General features: G+C 40.3%; 1 protein-coding gene across 1 annotated transcript in view; it reads right to left on the bottom strand.

The window, feature by feature from the left end:
* EYA4 (EYA transcriptional coactivator and phosphatase 4) overlaps nt 1-19,371 on the bottom strand; it is a 236,287-nt gene that overhangs the window by 10,048 nt on the left and 206,868 nt on the right. Inside the window, exons 5-9 of the mRNA XM_030317113.1 lie at nt 13,104-13,207; nt 10,300-10,389; nt 3,963-4,021; nt 3,695-3,855; nt 324-438 (exon numbers count right to left, since the gene is read on the bottom strand). Of these exons, the coding sequence (XP_030172973.1) occupies nt 324-438; nt 3,695-3,855; nt 3,963-4,021; nt 10,300-10,389; nt 13,104-13,207 (529 nt within the window). The remainder of the gene's footprint in view (nt 1-323; nt 439-3,694; nt 3,856-3,962; nt 4,022-10,299; nt 10,390-13,103; nt 13,208-19,371) is intronic.

The following is a 19,371-nucleotide window of genomic DNA, read 5'->3' as shown; positions in this document are numbered from 1 at the left end:
AAAATATGCACTCTGTGGGTAAACTACATGCTCCTGTTTGATTGCGAGTCACATGACCTTCCTGTGGAGACTGCCAGTAGTTATGCAGAAAGAAGGGTAAAGAGAAAGGATCTCCTGGCTATTCTGAGAAGCATCAACTCCCAGCTGCCACCCCCCCATCCACCTCCCCCTCAACGTACATTGAAAATACTAGATTCACTACATTCTTAGGTTCCTTCAAACTCTAAAATACTCTAGGAATTAAAAAAAAAATGATGCATATTACACTATTAAAACTACGTCTTGAATATAATAAATATAGAAACTGCAACAATACCACTTACCTAGTACTAATAATCGATAATGATTTAAGTGCATTTGTTAGCCAGGAGTCTGTCAGACCTTCAATCTCTGCCCTCAACTGCAACCATGCGTCTCTCTTGGCAGGGCCAAGGAGTCCTGCAACGATGAAAAGCAAGGTAGAATCAACAGATGAAAAGTTTTCAGGAAAACCTAGTTTAGCCTCCCTTCTGTCCAGTATAGATAACCTCGGAAGCCGAGAGAGACTGACTTAGATCAATACTGATCCTTCATTTCAGAACTAATTACTCCTTCTTCCAACAAACATTTACCGAACAACTCAGGTTTCAGGTACTGGGCCCCAAACTGGGGATGTAACAGTGAAAAAGTGGATCTCGGTCTCTGTACTCACTGAACCTAGAATCTGGCACGGTGGGCACCCACCACCTGCGGAGCTGTGACAGTTTTTGTGCCTGGGTCCCACTCCAAAAGACAGTGATAGAATAGAGCTGGAGAAGAAGGTGGGGCTTCACCAGTCTAGGGATTCAAACTTCAAACACTCTGGCTATCTGAACATGCTTCACTTCTTAATAATCACAATCATTACCACTTTTAACCAGCAGTGATGACATTATCCTATGTTGCCAAGTAGTACCGAAGCTATCACAAATACTCTGTTTTTAAAAAAGGCAAGAACTGCGCTTGAAATTCGGAAGCATATGACACAGTTATAAACAATGGTTAAATCTGCAGTAATGTTGGGGTAAGAGAAGAAGCAGGCATGCTATCTTTTTTATTTCAAAAGCCCTTGTTTTTATGAAAAAAATAAGATCATGCAATCCACCAGAAATAAGTTTCTTATTTAAATTGTATTTCAGGGCATCAGGAGCACATACACAGGTAGATGATTTTTAAAAAATTTTTGTTAATGTTTATTTATTATTGAGAGACAGAGAGAGACAGAGCATGAGCATGGGAGGGGCAGAGAGAGGGGGAGACACACTCTGAAGGAGGCTCCAGGCTACGAGCTGTCAGCACAGAGTCTGACGCGGGGGCTTGAACTCACGAACCGTGAGATCATGACCTAAGCCGAAGTTGGTCGCTTAACCAACTGAGCTACCCAGGCGCCCCAGGTGGAGGATTTTTTAAATCAAAATTTCTATTTTTTATTTATTTATTTATTTTTTAAATTTTTTTTTTCCAGCGTTTGTTTATTTTTGGGACAGAGAGAGACAGAGCATGAACGGGCAAGGGGCAGAGAGAGAGGGAGACACAGAATCGGAAACAGGCTCCAGGCTCTGAGCCGTCAGCCCAGAGCCCGACGCGGGGCTCGAACTCACGGACCGCGAGATCGTGACCTGGCTGAAGTCGGACGCTTAACCGACTGCGCCACCCAGGCGCCCCAAAATTTCTATTTTTTAGCAACTCATTTGTCCTTATTTCAATATAGCGATGCTAACAGATTACATGGACTTACATGTCACCAAACTTTCAAAGCTATAATACTATTTATTACTCATCTTGTTCATTTTTAAATGATTTTAGTAATACCCTTCACGAGGGAAACAATGTCACGTCTGAATGATAAAACTTAGTTCAGATTTCTCAAAGGAATTATTTCAAAATTAAGCATATTGCCCACAATTGATGTGAAAGAGAACACCTGTTTCTTTGATTTTACTAAAGTGTCCTACATAGAGCTTTAGAGTGAATTAGGAAACCGGAATTGTCTGCTCAGGACCCTGGACAAGTCAGAAGTCTGCCGGGCCTATTTCTCACCGGGAAATGAAGATCTCTCATTTGTGTTTTTTTTAAATGTTTATTTATTTTGAGAGAGAGAAAGAGAAACAGAGCACAAGTGGGGGAGAGGCAGAGAGAGAAAGACACAGAATCCGAAGCAGGTTCAGGCTCTGAGCTGTCAGCACAGAGCCCCACGCTGGGCTCGAACTCACGAGCCATGAGATCGTGACCTGAGCTGAAGGTGGACGCTTAACTGACTTGAGCTACCCAGGAGCCCCGCAGATCTCTCGTTTCTAAGATCCTTTTTGGTTCTAACAACAATAATAATAACGTGAATATTGATTATGGTTCTACATGTTTTCTTTGTTCTCTTGTAGCTACTGAGTATCTACTAAGCACCTAGGGCTAGCTGGACACTGGGGATACATGATGAACAGAAAACACAGCCCTGCCCTCATGACATGTGTGGTGTGTGTAATAATATATACTGAAGATGAAAATGTTACTTACTGTTGTGTATTGTATTCTATGATATGTATATAAATACACATTTGTATAGTATGCATAAGTATATATAGCTTATCATTCAGTATTAGATTCTGATTTAAACTCCTCAACCATCCGTCCTTTAAAAAGAGAAAGAGAGAGACAGAGAGAGAGAGAGAGACAGAGAGAGAGAGACAGAGAGACAGAGAGACAGAAAACCCTGGGAGAAAAAATTTATATGACTTCATAGCTAATCTTAGAATCTTGCTGACCTACAACTGATCATAATAATAGAAATAATTATGGTTTATTTTACCAAGAAGAACATCCAAGATTTTAGTTTTGAGGTCACAAGTTGTAATATCACCCATACATATGAATGAAAATAAAATGGCTTAGATATAACCCACAGAGTATCTGAATATTTAAAGACCATGATGGGGTGCCTGGATGGCTCATTCGCTTAAACATCCGACTCTTGATTTCGGCTCAGGTGTTGATCTCAGGGTTCATGGGTTCGAGCCCCATGTTGGGCTCTGTACTGACAGTGTGGAGACTGCTTGGGATTCTCTCTCTCTCTATGTCTCTCTGACCTCCCCCACTCATATCCACTCTCTCTTTCTCTCTCAAAATAAATGAATAATAAAAAAAAAACAACAACCCATGATAATCACATTTAATACTATACATGGGAAAGATACACTGTCAGATAACGTGCCATTACAAAATATAGACTTAAGTCTTTGAAATGACATAAAGCACTGTTGATATTTATTTCTAAAAGAATTCCAGAAAGGTAATGATGACTCACAACTGTGCTCTAATGACTGGGGGCCCTCGCTTGTAGACAGGTCTTCCCGCTGCCTCAATTGCTTCCTCTGTTTGGTTTACACCAACAATGTCTGCTGACGAGGGGTAAGCGAAATGCCCTGCTGTAAATCTTAACCAAGTATCTGGGCCCAAAGAATTCTCAGTTCTTTTGGCAGAGATGCACGTTTTATTTTGCACTTACATTTTTTTTTTTCTGCTACCAACTCTATGGGACTTAGAATTCTGACAGAGTAGTTCAGCAAGAGCGCTCGGTAATTTACCTTAGAGTAGGATAGCCTTTAATACGGAACACGGCACTACAGTTCAAACCCTACCTCTGTCTACAGTAGCTTTATTAGAGTTAAAGAGCCGCACATACCTCCAACATTGTTCTTGTAGGTGTTGTATAATTCTTTTACTCTTCTGTAACGAAAAGCCAACTTCCTCATCCAGTCAACCCCTCCTCTTACACCTGTTGGCAAACAAAGGTTTGCACTACTTGCAGCTGCATGGAAGCCATCAGTTGCAAAACTGTAGGTACTGTAACACCCAAAATACATTAAAAAGAAATAAAAGAAATAATTACATGTGCAAAACTCCGCAGCCGAATTTCTGTAGGAAATAGCATACTGAAAGGCATGGCTTACCTTAAGTCTTGCCCATTATCATCAGAGGAAACATCATCTATGTGAACTTGATCACACTCCTGTTAAAAACATTGGAAAAGTTACTTGTTTTTCAAACGATGTCTGTATGGTGTTGGAGGGTTTTCCAGCTTTCCATTTGGCCAGGCTATGGCCAGAAGGTGGCAGCATTTGCCCATCCATCCCACTGCCAGCCTGGGGAAATGGCATCATTTCTCTTCTGAGCCCAGAAGAGTGCCATAAAAACAGGTCTGAAAACACATGCCCTGTAGGTTTCTTTAGAGCCGTTTAAAAATTTTTAATCTTGAAATTATGGATAAGAAATTACCTTTGAGTCTCTACAGGAATGACTGCTGTTCACTTCCAGCCATCTCTGTTGTGCATACTTAAGTAAGGGAATAACGCTGATGTGAAGATACACAGAATTCGTTTGGTCCGAACCTCAGGTGGTTACTATTCTTTGGTGTTTGTTGAGCAACAACAGAGGGGCCTGATGCTTATGGTGCCCTGTGAGACTTCTGTGACTTCCTGCCTTTTGCTGGGCCAGGGATACCATGTAAGAACCAAGCTGATGTTATTTTAAAAGTCCTGGTCTCTCAACGCAGAAAAAAGCTAATAACCACACAAGTCGACATTTTCTTTTCTTTTCTTTTCTTTTTTTTTTTCACTTTTGTTCAAGTTTTGAAATCTTTAAGCTGAAAACAATACTTAGAAACAAAAGGGAAATAATGAAGATTTACCATCTCCAGTATGCTACAAATTCAGAGGAAAATAAACTTGAGGTACATATACCCATATAATTGACCTGATCTAAGTTACGGTGTTCTCAGAACAAACGGTAACTTTTCTGGATAAGGATTAAATTCTTTGCTGTTCTAAGAATCCTGTTCTCTCTTCAAATAATCTGAAAAGTTCCAGTGAAACAGCATGTGATCTGAAGGTGGAATCTGGCTAGGGCATTTAAAATACCGAGTACTTATGAAATTTAGGGTAGGTAAGTTTAGCCTTTTGGGCTCTTTTTCTCTACTCAAATTATTTCAGTCATATTCACAGATGCTGACTGTATACATGGTACTTACTATTCAAAATCAATTTTTAAAAATTATTAACTTTGACAATAAGATGCCATATCAAACAAGGGCTTTTCAGCTACCATTTATATTCATTATAGGACCTGGGAAGTGCCTGGTACTGAAATATTTATCATCTCCGGTTTTCTATACTGAATATGTTAGATCCTATTATAGTCTGGGGTGAACTAATTGACTCAGGCTTCTTTTAAAAAAGAAAATATAGGAGCGCCTGGGTGGCTCAGTTGGTTAAGCATCTGACTTTGGCTCAGATCATGACTTGTGGTTCGTGAGTCTGAGTCTTGCACTGGGCTCTGTGCTGACAGCTCAGAGCCTGGGGCCTGCTTCGGATTCTGTGTCTCCTTCCCTACCCCTCCCCAACTCATGCTCTGTCTCTCTGTCTCTCTCTCTCTCAAAAAATGAATAAACATTAAAAAATATATAAAATATAAGGTTAGCCCAATCAATACAACTTTAGTACATAACCTGAAAATCCAGGTAAATTGAAGGTTCATGTGATTTACATAAATTATGGGTTTAGGAATTTTTGAATAAATGTCTACCAATATTCATGGGTAAGGAAGGGCTCCAAAATGTTAACCTGACCAGAAGCTCCCTGAGAAGGGTGTTTGGGTCACCTGGATATACCCCCATTTAAGGCACAATTTGGTACACAGTAATCACTCAGCAACTCTTGGTTGGCTAAATGGCAGATGTCCAGACAAATGACAGTTCTTGACAAAATTACCACAGTCATTTAAATTTTCTAAGACAACATTTCAATTATATTAAAAAATAATATTCCAGATGCTATAAGGACTGTAAGAAGATATTTACACCAAGAGTGGAGGGGAGGAGAGAGAATGGGGTACAAACCAAGGCTGCAGGTGTCAGAGTGGGATAGACTTTTGGAAAGGGTTTTTTTCCCCATTTTGACTGAGTACGGGTTGAAAAGAGTACAGCCCAGGGGCGCCTGGATGGCTCAGTCGGTTGAGCGTCCGACTTCGGCTCAGGTCATGATCTCGCGGTCCGTGAGTTCGAGCCCCGCGTCGGGCTCTGTGCTGACCGCTCAGAGCCTGGAGCCTGTTTCAGATTCTGTGTCTCCCTCTCTCTCTGAGCCTCCCCTGTTCATGCTCTCTCTCTCTCTCAAAAATAAATAAACGTTAAAAAAAATCTAAAAAAAAAGAGTACAGCCCAAATTTTAACCGAAGGAGGCATTATGCTTCCAGAAAAATCTTAGGGAAAAGTATAGGAAAAAGCAACAGTAGTGGCTACTGGATTGGGCTCTCAAGGAAAGGGTGGGGAGGTTTCATTATTAGCATGAAAATTGGAAATAAAGTTCTTCCAGAACAAGGAGGCAGCAAAATAGTTCTAAAGAAGACTTATTTTTTTATTTAGAGACGATGACATTCTTGGTGAGTATGAAAAGTGTACTAAATCACTATCAAAATGGCATCATGTAAAGCTGCTCATTCTACTGAAGTTCTGAGATCTTTCACCAGGTAAAAATTTCCATCTCTGCCTTATAATAAACAGTAATAAATAAGTAAATATCCAAAAATGTGGGGGAAATCCTTATGAATCACTCTTTTACTTCTAATTACTTAGAAGCTATTTCTATATTTCATACCTTCTCATCCTAATTTGTGGAGAAACTCCTCTGACATTTCAAGTATTAACTCACATGATTAATTTGTACATTTTACCCCGAGATTTATTTTTCACTCCTGAGGACATCAGTGTATCAAACTTACTGGACCATGAGCTCCATATTTGAAGTTATGTTTGAGATTTTTCCAAATGGAACTTCTCTTTAAATTTATGCCTAGTTAACTATGCTTGTTGACTCTGGACTCTTGCCTGAGGATTACAGTCCAGTGAAAGAAACCTGAACTTCAATCACTTACATTTTTAGAAAATTCTAAATAATTGTTCTTCAATTAGTTTTCACTCAGAGGAATTGTGCAAGGATCGTTTTGACCCAAACCTGAAATACTAAAAACAGTGTAATGCTTGGCTTCAACAAATTTCAGTCTAAAGACTCAAACATTTGTAATAATTCTGATGCTAATGTTAAATTCTTTATTTTTGTCTTACAAGGTGACCACAAAGTTGTCACTGATCTTTATCAGTCACAACCCGCATAGCAGTCTTCTGTCACTGTTGTGAAGCTGAACTCCCCGGTGCCTTCCTTTCTGGAAGTTATTCTAACTGAAATAACATTTTATTTCAACAGGGAGTGTTCTCTTCTTAGGAGGAGGAGGAGGAGGAGGAGGACGATGAGCATTTGCCTTCTCTGCAGTTGGGCAGGATGTAGAGAAGTGTCTATTAGGATTTAAATTTGTATCTTTTAAAGAATTATGTGACAGCAGCTGCCACTATATATGTTACAGTATCTACTGAAGGATTTGAGTCTCAAATTAGATTTCTGGGTTAAGAAAAGGAACCCTGAGAGGATAAATACACCAGGAAAAAAAAAAAAAAAGGAAACTTAATAGGCGAATGATGGAGTTACTCTCTTGAGGAATTTGCCTCTTTGTTAGCAGAAGCAGAAATAGCTTAACACCAGTTATGTAGCCCATGATTATCTTTGCTTACAAGAGGTTTACTGAAATAAAAAATTGGGTGAGAGTAAAGTTGACTTTCAAAGTCAGATGCAGGAGGAGAGTGGATATATATGTAAGTGCACTGAACGATTTTAAAAGCTACTGTTCAGACGTTATTTGTTTTGATGCTTGTTTATAAGCCTTTGGGTCTCCTTGGGCACTTCATCTAGATGTACATGCATAGGGGTCATGGGTATGTCTGTGCACATGTATGAGAGTTTAATTAACTTATATGCAGACACTCAATCATTTCACTGATTAGGTACTTACTGTTGGACCCTAAGTTGTAGTGCTTGAGTCAAGTGGAATTTTTATCACATTTGAGAACATCACTAAAAAGCTATAATCAGAAGAGAAAGTCAATACCAGTATTTTCTCAGTTACTATTTTTACCAGAGATCCTGTTGGGTATTTTAAAAATATATTTTATATAGTATATAATCCAAAATAAAAATTCTTAAAGCACCATAGGTGACCACATGCTTCTGATATGCCAATATTCATGTCCAATGAGCTAGAAGTATTTGCAAATTCATCATATGTTACTTTCGCTTTCTTACTTTAGTATTCTGTTAAAAGTTGGGTGGTAAATTTATTCCATCTGGCTTCTAGTGTGCCACTAAAAAGCTAAAAGGTTATTTATTCCATTTATTTCTAGTAAAAAATAATTAATGAAAGAAATAAAAACTCTAAAACTTGAATAAAACCACATAAAATTTCTTCTTTCTTTCTTTCTTTCTTTCTTTCTTTCTTTCTTTCTTTCTTCTTTCTTTCCTTTTTTTGGGGGGGTTTAAAAAGATGAATAATCTTAGAATTTTCTTTAAAAAATAAGACTCATCCATTTTAACCAACAGAAAAGCCAACCTAAAAGTTATCATCTTATATAAAAATTCAAGTTCCAAAGATTAAAATGTGTTTTCTATTATAATGGATAAATAAAGTCATTCTGTATACTACACTACTAATAAGTAGCAGGATTAATTTAAATCAGGTTTTAGAGAGGTGATTATTTTTTCTTATTATCTAAAACTGGAAAACTTGCCTAGGAACACTGATCTTTCATATTGGCCATTAAAGAAAACAAATAAAACCTCTTTAAACAGACAGTAATTTTATCATCCAATAAAAACAGTGACTCACTGCAGAGAAAACAACACCAAAAAAAAAAAAAAAATGATACTACCCAGATTTCCAACACATACATTTATGGGAGATACTAAAACACAGAATTTTTACTCTTACGCCTCAAATGTAGCTAAAACTGGATTTAAGACCTTGTCAATTTTTAAAACTTATTTAAGACACTGAATAATTTAGCTTTTCTTTCTCACACTTCTGCGAGGCATGGGGGTAGAAATATGTGTTCTGGAGCCAGAGAGACTCCAGAGTTTCAAATCCCAGTTTTACCACTTAGCTGGCAGGTAACCTTAGACGTGATTTTTATGCTTGTGGACCCTACAGTTTCTCCTTGACAAAAACAATGTGATAAACATATTTATTTCAAAGAGTATTATTTCATTAATGGAAAATCCAATACAAAGTCTGTACAAGGGGTGTTTGGCCATAATCATCTCTCTTGCCATTTAGAATATGATTATAGACACTTTTATTTCGTTGTGAAACCATGAGATGAAATGTGCATGTAAACATGTCACTTAAAAAATATTTCAGGGGCGCCTGGGTGGCGCAGTCGGTTGAGCGTCCGACTTCAGCCAGGTCACGATCTCGCGGTCCGTGAGTTCGAGCCCCGCGTCGGGCTCTGGGCTGATGGCTCGGAGCCTGGAGCCTGTTTCCGATTCTGTGTCTCCCTCTCTCTCTCTGCCCCTCCCCCATTCATGCTCTGTCTCTCTCTGTCCCAAAAATAAATAAACGTTGAAAAAAAAAAAAAAAAAAATTTAAAAAAAAAAAAAAAAAAAAATATTTCAGCGTAGTTGCATGTGCCTGAGAAGTACTTCTGCTCAGTGCCCAATCTGTACAGTTAGTTCCAATTTGACCATCTGAATGCCTAATAACTTAGATCAGTAGCACCCAGATTATATACCTCGTTACAGTACTTATTCAGCTACCTTGAGGCTATCGGGGAGCGGGGGTGGGGTGAGGTGGGGGGGGAGTCCTTTCATTTTGTTATTGTTGGTTTTACTCTCCCTTCGAGGTTGGGAATGAAAAGATAAATTAGAAAGAGAAAAAAATAAACGCAATGAAACCAGTCAGATGTGATATGTAAATAGCTCTGGCACCGTTTTATCCACATGGGGAGGAAATAAGGAACAATAACGTTGTCTAAAATTTGGCTTCAGGTGATCTACAAAACTTAATATCTATGGCTGTTGTCCAGCGATTAACGTGAACGGTAGCCTGGAAAAGCAAATGCTGATGGGGAGGGTATCAAATGGGTTGTATAGTATGAGACAGCAAAGGAGACAGACCTCCCCTTCTGAGATATTTTTGTTTTAAACATGTGCCAGTACATAGGTATAATTAATTAATGCAATTTAGCTTTTGTTTATATTTGTATATACATTTTCCTCTTGACAGAAACTTTTACTATTCTCTTGAGCTAATTTTTTTTTTTTTTTAGATTTCTTGAAGTTATCTGCGTGTATAGAAACCATCTAAACATTTTAACGGATGGATACGACAGTTCCTACCTTTTTAAATTCTTACCTCTAAATCATTAAAAAATAAATGTGTATCAGCGAGATTAAAAATCATTTCCTCCATTCGGAGTCCAAGAGTTACAGCCATGGGGGGATCCTGAAAAGGAAAAATACATCCAATGAGGTAAAATTTCAGTGACTAGTTATTATCAAGACTATTTTAAGTGCATATTGTTGTGGGTGGTGGGGTGGGTAGACTGTATGGATTTTTACCTAGGATCCAAAATATTGCCCAATTATCTAAAAAGGGTACCTTTCCAAAGGATAATCCAAGCCACACTAAATATACAGCTACATTTGTGAATTTACAGAAATTCATACACACATGAAGACAACTTAGAATATATTTTCACGTACATCTATATGTATCTGAGGAGGAGGAAGGAAGCAAACTAGTTGATAGGACCCAGTTTACACATACTCCATGGAGAGTCTTTCGGAGAAAGATACCTGGATGGGGTACTGAAGAATGGAGCAGACTTGTACAGAAGAGGAAAGGACATCCCTTTAAGAATAACAGGTCATAAGTAGGAAAGGGAGAAAAATAGGACTTCCGGATGTCTGTAGGGCTGGAGCAAACACTGTTGTCTGAAGGTGGGCCAGGAAGAGCGGGTGACCCATGGTAAAACCACCCCTTAAATATCAATTGTGTTTGATCTACAATATAGATCGATATTTCTTTGGATATGCATATGGTTTGGTCTAACCTGAATCTGACTAGAGATTAAGAGGGTAGGGTCAAGGATAACTAAAGGAACATTAACTCAGTAAAAGTAATCTAAGTAGAAAATATATACCTTTAGGAGTTTAATGAGAGTAAAGGGTTAGTAAGAAGACAAGTGACTTAATTCTTGTTTACAGAAACCAAGATATTACACAGCAGCAAGAAGCTCAGAGCCTAGACCACAGTTGGTACTTTCCCATGATTAACTATAGTTTAAAGCCTAGCATTGGAGGTGGAAGACTTTAAAAAGTAAGGAGAGTTTAGGGCTAGGGCTAGGGCAGTAATTCATGTACAAACATTGTGCTTAGAAAAAGAAAGAAAGAAAGAAGGAAAGAAAGAAAGAAAGAAAGAAAGAAAGAAAGAAAGAAAGAAGAAAGAGAAAGAAAGAAGAAAGAGAAAGAAAGAAAGAAAGAAAGAAAGAAGAAAGAGAAAGAAAGAAGAAAGAGAAAGAAAGAAAGAAAGAAAGAAAGAAAGAAGAGAAAGAAAGAAAGAAATGATCGAGGTTGCAATGATCTCTAAAGGAGAACTGCTATAGGTTAGGTATGACTCTGGAGACACAGAAAACAAAATCCTGGAAGGGACAAATCCTCAGAATTTGAGGCCAGAATGGGTATTAACAGGGAGAAGAATATGGTTTCGAATAAAGCTGACAAGTCTAGAAGGATACTGTTGGTTTTGGCTGAGAAGTTATTTTGGAAGACTTTAGAGGGTGATTTGGGTTGAGTGGCTGGGCTAGGAGCCAGATTGTAGGGATTTGAGGAGAGAGAACCAAACTTGTGTTTTCAATGTTCTAATAAATGGCATTTCAAAAAATGTATTTAGACCTGGGGAAATTAATGCTAACTTGACTTCAATTTATGATAAGGATGAGCAACCCAAAAGGCCAAGCCGGATTCATATACACCCCTAAACTTAGCAGAAGCCCTTTCTCTTTCCACTCCTCCTCTGCAACAACCAATTGTCTGCCTATACTCCCTTCCATAATGCTTTGAGGAGGAAACCCTAGAGTAAACATAGTTGAAGTGAGTGTCAGCTTCATATATTGTAGTGATTAAAACCTAGAGAACAGGAACTGAGTCGTAAGAAACAAAGAGGTCACTGAGGTGTGCTGAGCAAAGCAGAGACCTGAGGTGGGAAAAGATGAAGAGAGGGCGGTAAGAATATGCTGGATGTCAACACAATTTTCTAATTGTTTGTATCTCTTCCTTGGAGAGAATCCAAATCCTTGGAGATTTCTGTGGATTTCATAGTTAGATACTCTCCTCTCAAAAACAGATGTTCACTCTTCACATACTTGATGGCATTTGGGTATTGCGTCCTCCAGTCAGTCGGATTCGACTGCTAGATTCATTTGTCTTCCAGTGATAGGATTGTTTGGAATGGCATACCCAAACACCAAATAAATTCCATTGGCTCCAACAAATATTCGTTCAAGAACAAAAACAGATACAGGGAGTGCCCAGTTCGTGTCTCAAGGAGTTTCGGAACGCAGAAGGATCTCTTGCTGTTCCCTTCAAGTATAGAGTTCTTCCTTTTCCTTATTTCTGTTGTGGTTGTTCATGTTTTTTGTTGTTGAAAGAAAACCCCTGAAGGCTGAATTGTTTTTCAAACTATATATTTGTCTTTTTCTGTTCAGAAATTCCCATTTCTAGTCTCCGACTCTCTTTTGGGGTAGGCTGAGGATGGAAAACTTGTAAATATTCTGTCTAGTCATGGGACCATGAACAAAAAGTCTATAGAAATATCAGGAAAAATCAAATGTAATTATAGCATGAAAACATATAATTCCATTAGTGACGCTCTCTGCTTTTGAGGAATGTTCACTGATGCAAGACAATAAAACTGAACTCCACACTACTCCATTATGTTTCTGATGATTACTGCCCTAAAGATATATATTTCAGATGGGGATTCAGAAATGTCCTATTTAAAAGACTTTCCTTCTGGAGACTCGGTTGGTTAAATTCTTCTATGATTTGGCGATTTTTCTTTTTTAAGTTTTAAATGAAATGACTGAATTTCTTATATTCATGTCTCACATTCTTTGCACTTATAGATCAGATTTATGGGGCTGGGAGAAAACATACTGTTCCTCTTTGATTGCTACTTTCATTGATTCCACGCTTCTGAAGTACATAACTCTCTACGCTACCCATGGTAGGCAAATCCATGAAGAATGCATTTTGTGCATCTGATAAGCATGCGAACACAATTTTTAAAAAACCAACAAGAATTCTCTAACAAGTAAGCATACCGTATGGTATGATGAAAACTTGATTTGAGCACCCCACTGGAGGAATGCAACCCCACGGCACGAGAAGGAGCTGTGCACTGGGTTTCAGGCTATGGACGATTCCACATGACACTCTAGGGCCAGGACTTAGTAGGCATTTTGGCAAAATATCATTTGTTCGCTGGGAAAGTTTAGGTGTGAGATTTGCTGGAGTGTGAACTCGCTGTATTTTACTAAGGTTTCCAGAGAACAAGGCCTGTTGAAAGGGGGGGGGGGGGTATTGCGTCAGCCATGCCAAAGGCTTGGCGCAGATGGGCGAGGGACAGTCATGTCACGAGCCAAGGAAAACCATGTCTGTAAGAAGTGTTGATCTTGTTTCTAAGAGAATGTTTAGTGAGGGCTTACTTTCAAATATCGAGCTTCCCACCCCCATCCCCTGCAGCTTACTAAGTCACTGCAGATTACAGGACCCCATTTTTCCAGCTAAGGAGCTCCCAGACGTAAGAATCCAGGAAAGAGGACCAGCGGTTTGGTGGAGGGAGCCTTAGCAGGATCTTCGTAATGGCGGGCACGCTCTGCTTTGCCAGACTACTGTGAAGGGGCTGCCAGAGCCAGAAATTCCGTGGTTTTACCAGGCATTTGAGAGTTAAACATACTTCTGGACTGAACCCAAGTTTTATACAGAGATGTTTGCTCATTTTCATTAGATGTTTGTGGAATTATGGGCACCTTATGAATCAAGAGTTACTGCCTCTTTTAAGTTTAACTGTAGTGCGTGCTGAGTTTAGGGTCTGAAATGAAGTGATGGGGAAAGCAGGATAATAAGGGCACTCGCAGGATTTTGTGGAAGCCCTGATACATATTAGACATCTATAACAATTCCAGTAGGTTCCAAGTGTCTACAGCAGAGTTTAACATGGTGCAAACTGAACTCCTGCCAGTTTACTCTGTGTACTGCTCTATGAAAATACTTAAACTATTCCCAAGACATTTTAAGGGAGAGAGGGAGAGAGAGAGAAAGGCAGGGAGAGAGAGAAAGAGGGAGGGAGGGAGGATGAAGAAAACGAATAACTCTTGGCCCTTAAATGTGTGATCCTAAGCCAGATGTTACCAGTATTTAACCAAGTCAGGATCAAGTACGGCACTTCTCTGTATCAAAATACTAATGCCTATTAGCCATGTTAGCACAGAGCATAAATTGGAGCCAGACTGTCTGTCTCGGGGCCTCTGCCCTGCACTGGGCCATCAGCTGGAATCCCTCCTCTAGGGACACAATGTAAAAATATCTCAGGAGAGGCAGCAATTATGTATTTTTAAAGAAACAGGGAGTTTTTTTTTTTTTTTTTTTTTTTTTTTTAAAGAACCAAAGCTCTTGGAACAGTTACTCCTTTGGGACAGGATGCACATTTGTAGACTTGTGGGCACAGAGACAGAGGATATGTGCAAATTCACCGCAGAAGAAGGAAGAACACTAGTGCTATGAACTAAGGTAGGGACAACTTGTGGGTTCGTGAGGACGCATGAAGTCTTCTAATCAGTGACAAGGGATGAAATGAAACTCAGTCATGAAGCGGAAGGAATATTTTTCGATTGAGATGTTTCTCCATGACGGACAGGTGGTGGGCTGAAGGGTTCTCCGGGCGGCAGGGGAGATGGGGAGGTGGCTCAGTCGGTTGAGCGCCGATTTCGGCTCAGGTCATGATCTCATGCCTTGTGAGTTCAAGCCCCGCGTCGGGCTCTGTGCTGACGGCTCAGAGCCGGGAGACTGCTTCAGATTCTGTGTCTTCCTCTCTCTCTGCCCCTCCCTGCTGGCGCCGTGTCTATCTCTCTCAAAAATAAATAAACATTAAAAAAAAAAAAGAGTTCTCAAGGGGAACGGGAGAATGGTCTCAGGAACATCCATTTCGTTAACACATATTCACTGAGTGTCTACTATGTTCACATTCTGGGCAGAGAGCAGAGAATCGACTAAGCAAAGTTTCGGCCCTTGTGGGATTAATATTATTCATGGATGAGCTACCTAACAGACAAAATCCAAATAAATATACAGCGTGTCGGGTGGTTAAAAAAAATAATCAGGGTCAGCTGATGCAGAAGGCTCTGGGGATGGGTAGTGATGGCTCATTAAAATGAAGTTCAGGGAAGGCCTTTCTCAGGAGGTAACAGTGGAGGGTAACAACCTGAAGAGGGTGACGAAACCAGCCATGCAGAGAAGAGGAAGAGAGCAGGTGCGGAGGTGAGAGTAAGTCCGTGTGCGGAGCCGTGTGCGGCAGAGGAACACAGGTCAGGAAAGTGAAGTGGAGCAAACATTTGAAGAAAGAGGGAGTGCTTGGGGTGGGTGGTGGCTCAGTTAGTTAAGCGCCTGACTTCTGACTTTGGCTCAGGTCATCATCTCGCAGTTCATGAGTTCGAGCCCCGTGTCAGCCTCTGTGCTAACAGTGTGGGGCGTGCTTGGGATCCCCTCTCTCCCTCTCTCTGCCCCTCCTCCCCGCCCCCCATCAAAATAAATAAAGAAATAAACTTAAAAAAAAAAAAGAGGAAGTGCTCAACTGGTTTCAGACACAGGTGAGAAGCCCCAGCACGATAAACCAGGAATCTGGCAAGGTTATTTCTCAGACCTGAAGGGACAAGCCGGGAAAGAAGGCGGCAACTGGAAAATGGGCTCCAGAGGCTCTTCTGGTGATGGTACTATTACAGCATGAAATATGACAAAGAGAATAATCCAGAAGAGTGGGGCACTGGGGACTCAGGCACCAAAGAAGCTGTTTCCGGAGTGGATTTATTGGGTAAGTACGAGGTCTGGATCCAGGACATGAGCAGAGAAGGCAGAGAATATCCCTATGCTGTGAAGGTGAAGCAATTTTTTTCAATCTTTCATTTTGTTTTTTTTTCCCCCCAGGGAGGGGGGGGTTTGTGCAGAATTGAGGGGAGGGGCAGCTTTGAAGGTCTGAGGAGAGAGAAGGTTTGAAACAGCCAGCCGGAAGAGTTAATGAACCCAAGAGAGTTGGGTCTACTTGAGATCTGTGGTCACAAGCAGCTGTTGAGACACAAGTAGAGAGTTGGGTGGGGTTTTTTGCAACGTGAGTCTGATGCAGAAAAAGAAGGATAAGAATAGCAAGGCTTCATGCAAAAGTGGGGTTCCAGGGACATCTTGGGCTGCCGGGATGATGATGTCTAAACCCAGAGGCTCTCAAACTTGACCACACATGAGAAACACCTGTTTAAAACTCCCACTGCCCACATCATACCTCACACACCAATGAAATCCTCTTTTCAGAGGTGAGATCTTATGCATCAGTAATTTCAAAGCTCTCCGGTGATTCCGATGTACAAGTAAGACAAAATCAACAGATTAGCACCTTGCTGCTCAAACGTATGGAGGCAGAATTTGTAGTTTGAAAAGATCGACAAGTGACTCATACGCATATTAATATTTAAGAAGCACGGATCTAAGAACGCCCATGAAGATCTGGGACAGTAGGAAGACCACAGCTGGTATGATCGTCTGGTTTCCCAAGAGTTAAGTCTCTGGGTTGCCTCCAAAGGACCCTAAGACCTGAGTCAGTCTGATCACTGAGTAGAATGCCGGTTCAGTTTCATTTTCTGGGAACTGGGCTTCCCTAAGTTATGAGTAAGAGTACATTGCTCCAGTTCACTTCCATAAAGATTACCTGTGGACTTAACTTTAGGGACCAAATGGCCCATTGTGACTCTTAGCCACGTGGCCAGATCCCTGCTAAGGAGCTGGTAAAAGGGAAAAACTAGCTATTCTTTTGCTCTGATTAAGAGGATTTGTCCAAAATCCAAGAGTTTGATGTAAGCAACATATCTGTAATTGAACAGTAGTCAATAGTGAGCAATCAGAAGCCACGATGGAGGCATCACGCCGTTTATCTACCACTACCAACTCTGTTGCAATTAGAAGAGAATCCGATTGAGTACAGCTCACCCAAATCTGTTAAACTAAGGACAGAATACATACACTTCAAGGGGGATTACAGCAGCAGTAACATGCGACGCTTACAGCTGCTATGCTATACTATTGCTATTGTGGAGACTCTGGATCAATGGGATTTGTTTAATTTTTATTATTTTTGGCCCTTGTAGCCAATCATATGCCATAAGTACTTGTAGACACAAAAACAGTATAGCATTACTTTTGTAGTACATAGCATAGCAACCGGGTGGGAAGGAAGTAATCAAGTTGGTGAGAATGGCCATGGGAGGGTGAGCTGGGAAGCTCAGGACTGACAGCAGAGAGGAGGGGAGAGACGACAGCGAACACACCCAATAGGGGCGGCTTCTAGACTCGGCGGGGAAAGGTGAGTGGTACATGAGAGGAAGGTTGTAGAGAAGAGAGGCGAGATGTGAACCTAGAAAATGGACAGTTGCCGATTTAAGGAAATTTAAGGGATGTTAATAATCTAATCTGTCCTCTCCCCCTCCTCAAGATGTGAGACTGAACGAGATTATAAACTGAGATCATAAACAGGGACTAAACTTTCAAGGGAGGTTATAGAAGGCTCCTCTAGAAGATTCTGTTTTTAAGAAACTGATTACCACTCATCTTTCTGGTATATTAGTTTCAAGTGAGTAAATGTGGTGTTCCTTCAAGATCTTTCCCTTTTCTCATGTACTCCCAGCAATAACTTGGTAAGGCTGGTCCTCAATAAAGGTGAGTGCAGTGTTTGGCTACTTATGGTATCACCTAGAGCCACTGAATCCAACAGAAAAAAAAATTCTCTGAAGGGAACATATACTCAACAGAAGGGAACATATACTCAACATATAACGTAGAGCTCTACAAGAGGAGTTAGTAGGCAGAACTGTCTCTCAAACTCCCTATGACAGAGTCTGAGAAATGTCATGGTCTCTGACTTGGTGTTACTTATATACATACACATGTACCATAATTATGTACACACTATTCACGTACACATATGTACACCCAAATACACGCACTGTGAGCAACCATGTAACACACTATCGAATTTTTGAGGCTTGCAAATTCTGTACTCACTCTCTTCGTATGTGCCTCCACTTTCCTACAACAAGCCGAGTATCTCACATTATGAGATAAAACAACGGATATAAATATATGCAAATTTTTTTTTAATGTTTATTTATTTTTGAGAGAGAGAGAGTGAGAAAGAGCACAAGCAGGGGAGGGGCAGAGAGAGACAGAGAGAGGGAGACACAGAATCTGAAGCAGGCTCCAGGCTCCAAGCTATCAGCACAGAGCCCCTACACGGGGCTTGAACTCACAAGCCGTGAGATCATGACCTGAACTGAAGTTGGGTGCTTAACCGAACAAGTCACCCAGGTGCCCATATGCAAATTTCTTTAGAAAACATTCAGTTTTCCCCAAATAGCTTCCCAACATACAGATTTCCTTGAAACCAGATAAAATAGGTTACCCTGTAGACTGAATGTTTATCCTGTGGTAGGCAATGTGGTGACTTTTAATGCATCAACTCACTAATCCTTCCTAATCACATTATTAATTTTACTATTCGCCCTTTTTTATATGGAAGGTCACCGAGGCTTCTGAAGCTTAAATAAGCTACCAAAATCACATCATAGTGGGAGGGAGAGCTAGAATTCAAAGTCAGGTTCATTCTCCCTCCAAAGCCAGAATGCGCTAACCATTATCACGAGACAGAGGGTAACCTACACTGGGGTTAACACTGCCCTTAGGGTGGCCTCCAATCCATGGCACCAACACTTAATTCTAATCACTTTCTTTAAATCATGTTGCTTGTCCTTAGTTGGCATGCACATAAGTCAATATTTATCTTCGTGACTCTCCTAAAATTCAGCTGGTGCCATTTCAGAAATCTTTCTATGTAAGTGTGTGTACACAGTTTAATATAAAAATAACCAACTGATTTGTATTGATGGTCATATTATTTCCCCAGTGCTGCTCTTATATAAAATGTTGCCTACAATGCGCAAGTAGTTCGGGAAGCCTGAATTTCAATTTTACAATACAAGGCAACTGTTCACTTTTCTTCCAGTCTTTTCCCTGACTTGGGCTACTTCCTCTGCATCCTCCTCCATTCTATGGAATAACTCTAGAGAATCATGGCTTCATAGAGTGTGCCACATTAATGCTCCAAAGT

Source organism: Lynx canadensis, chromosome B2 (genome assembly GCF_007474595.2).
Source record: "Lynx canadensis isolate LIC74 chromosome B2, mLynCan4.pri.v2, whole genome shotgun sequence".
In the NCBI taxonomy this organism is placed as follows: Eukaryota; Metazoa; Chordata; class Mammalia; order Carnivora; family Felidae; genus Lynx; species Lynx canadensis.
This window is presented reverse-complemented; position numbering and strand designations above follow the sequence as displayed.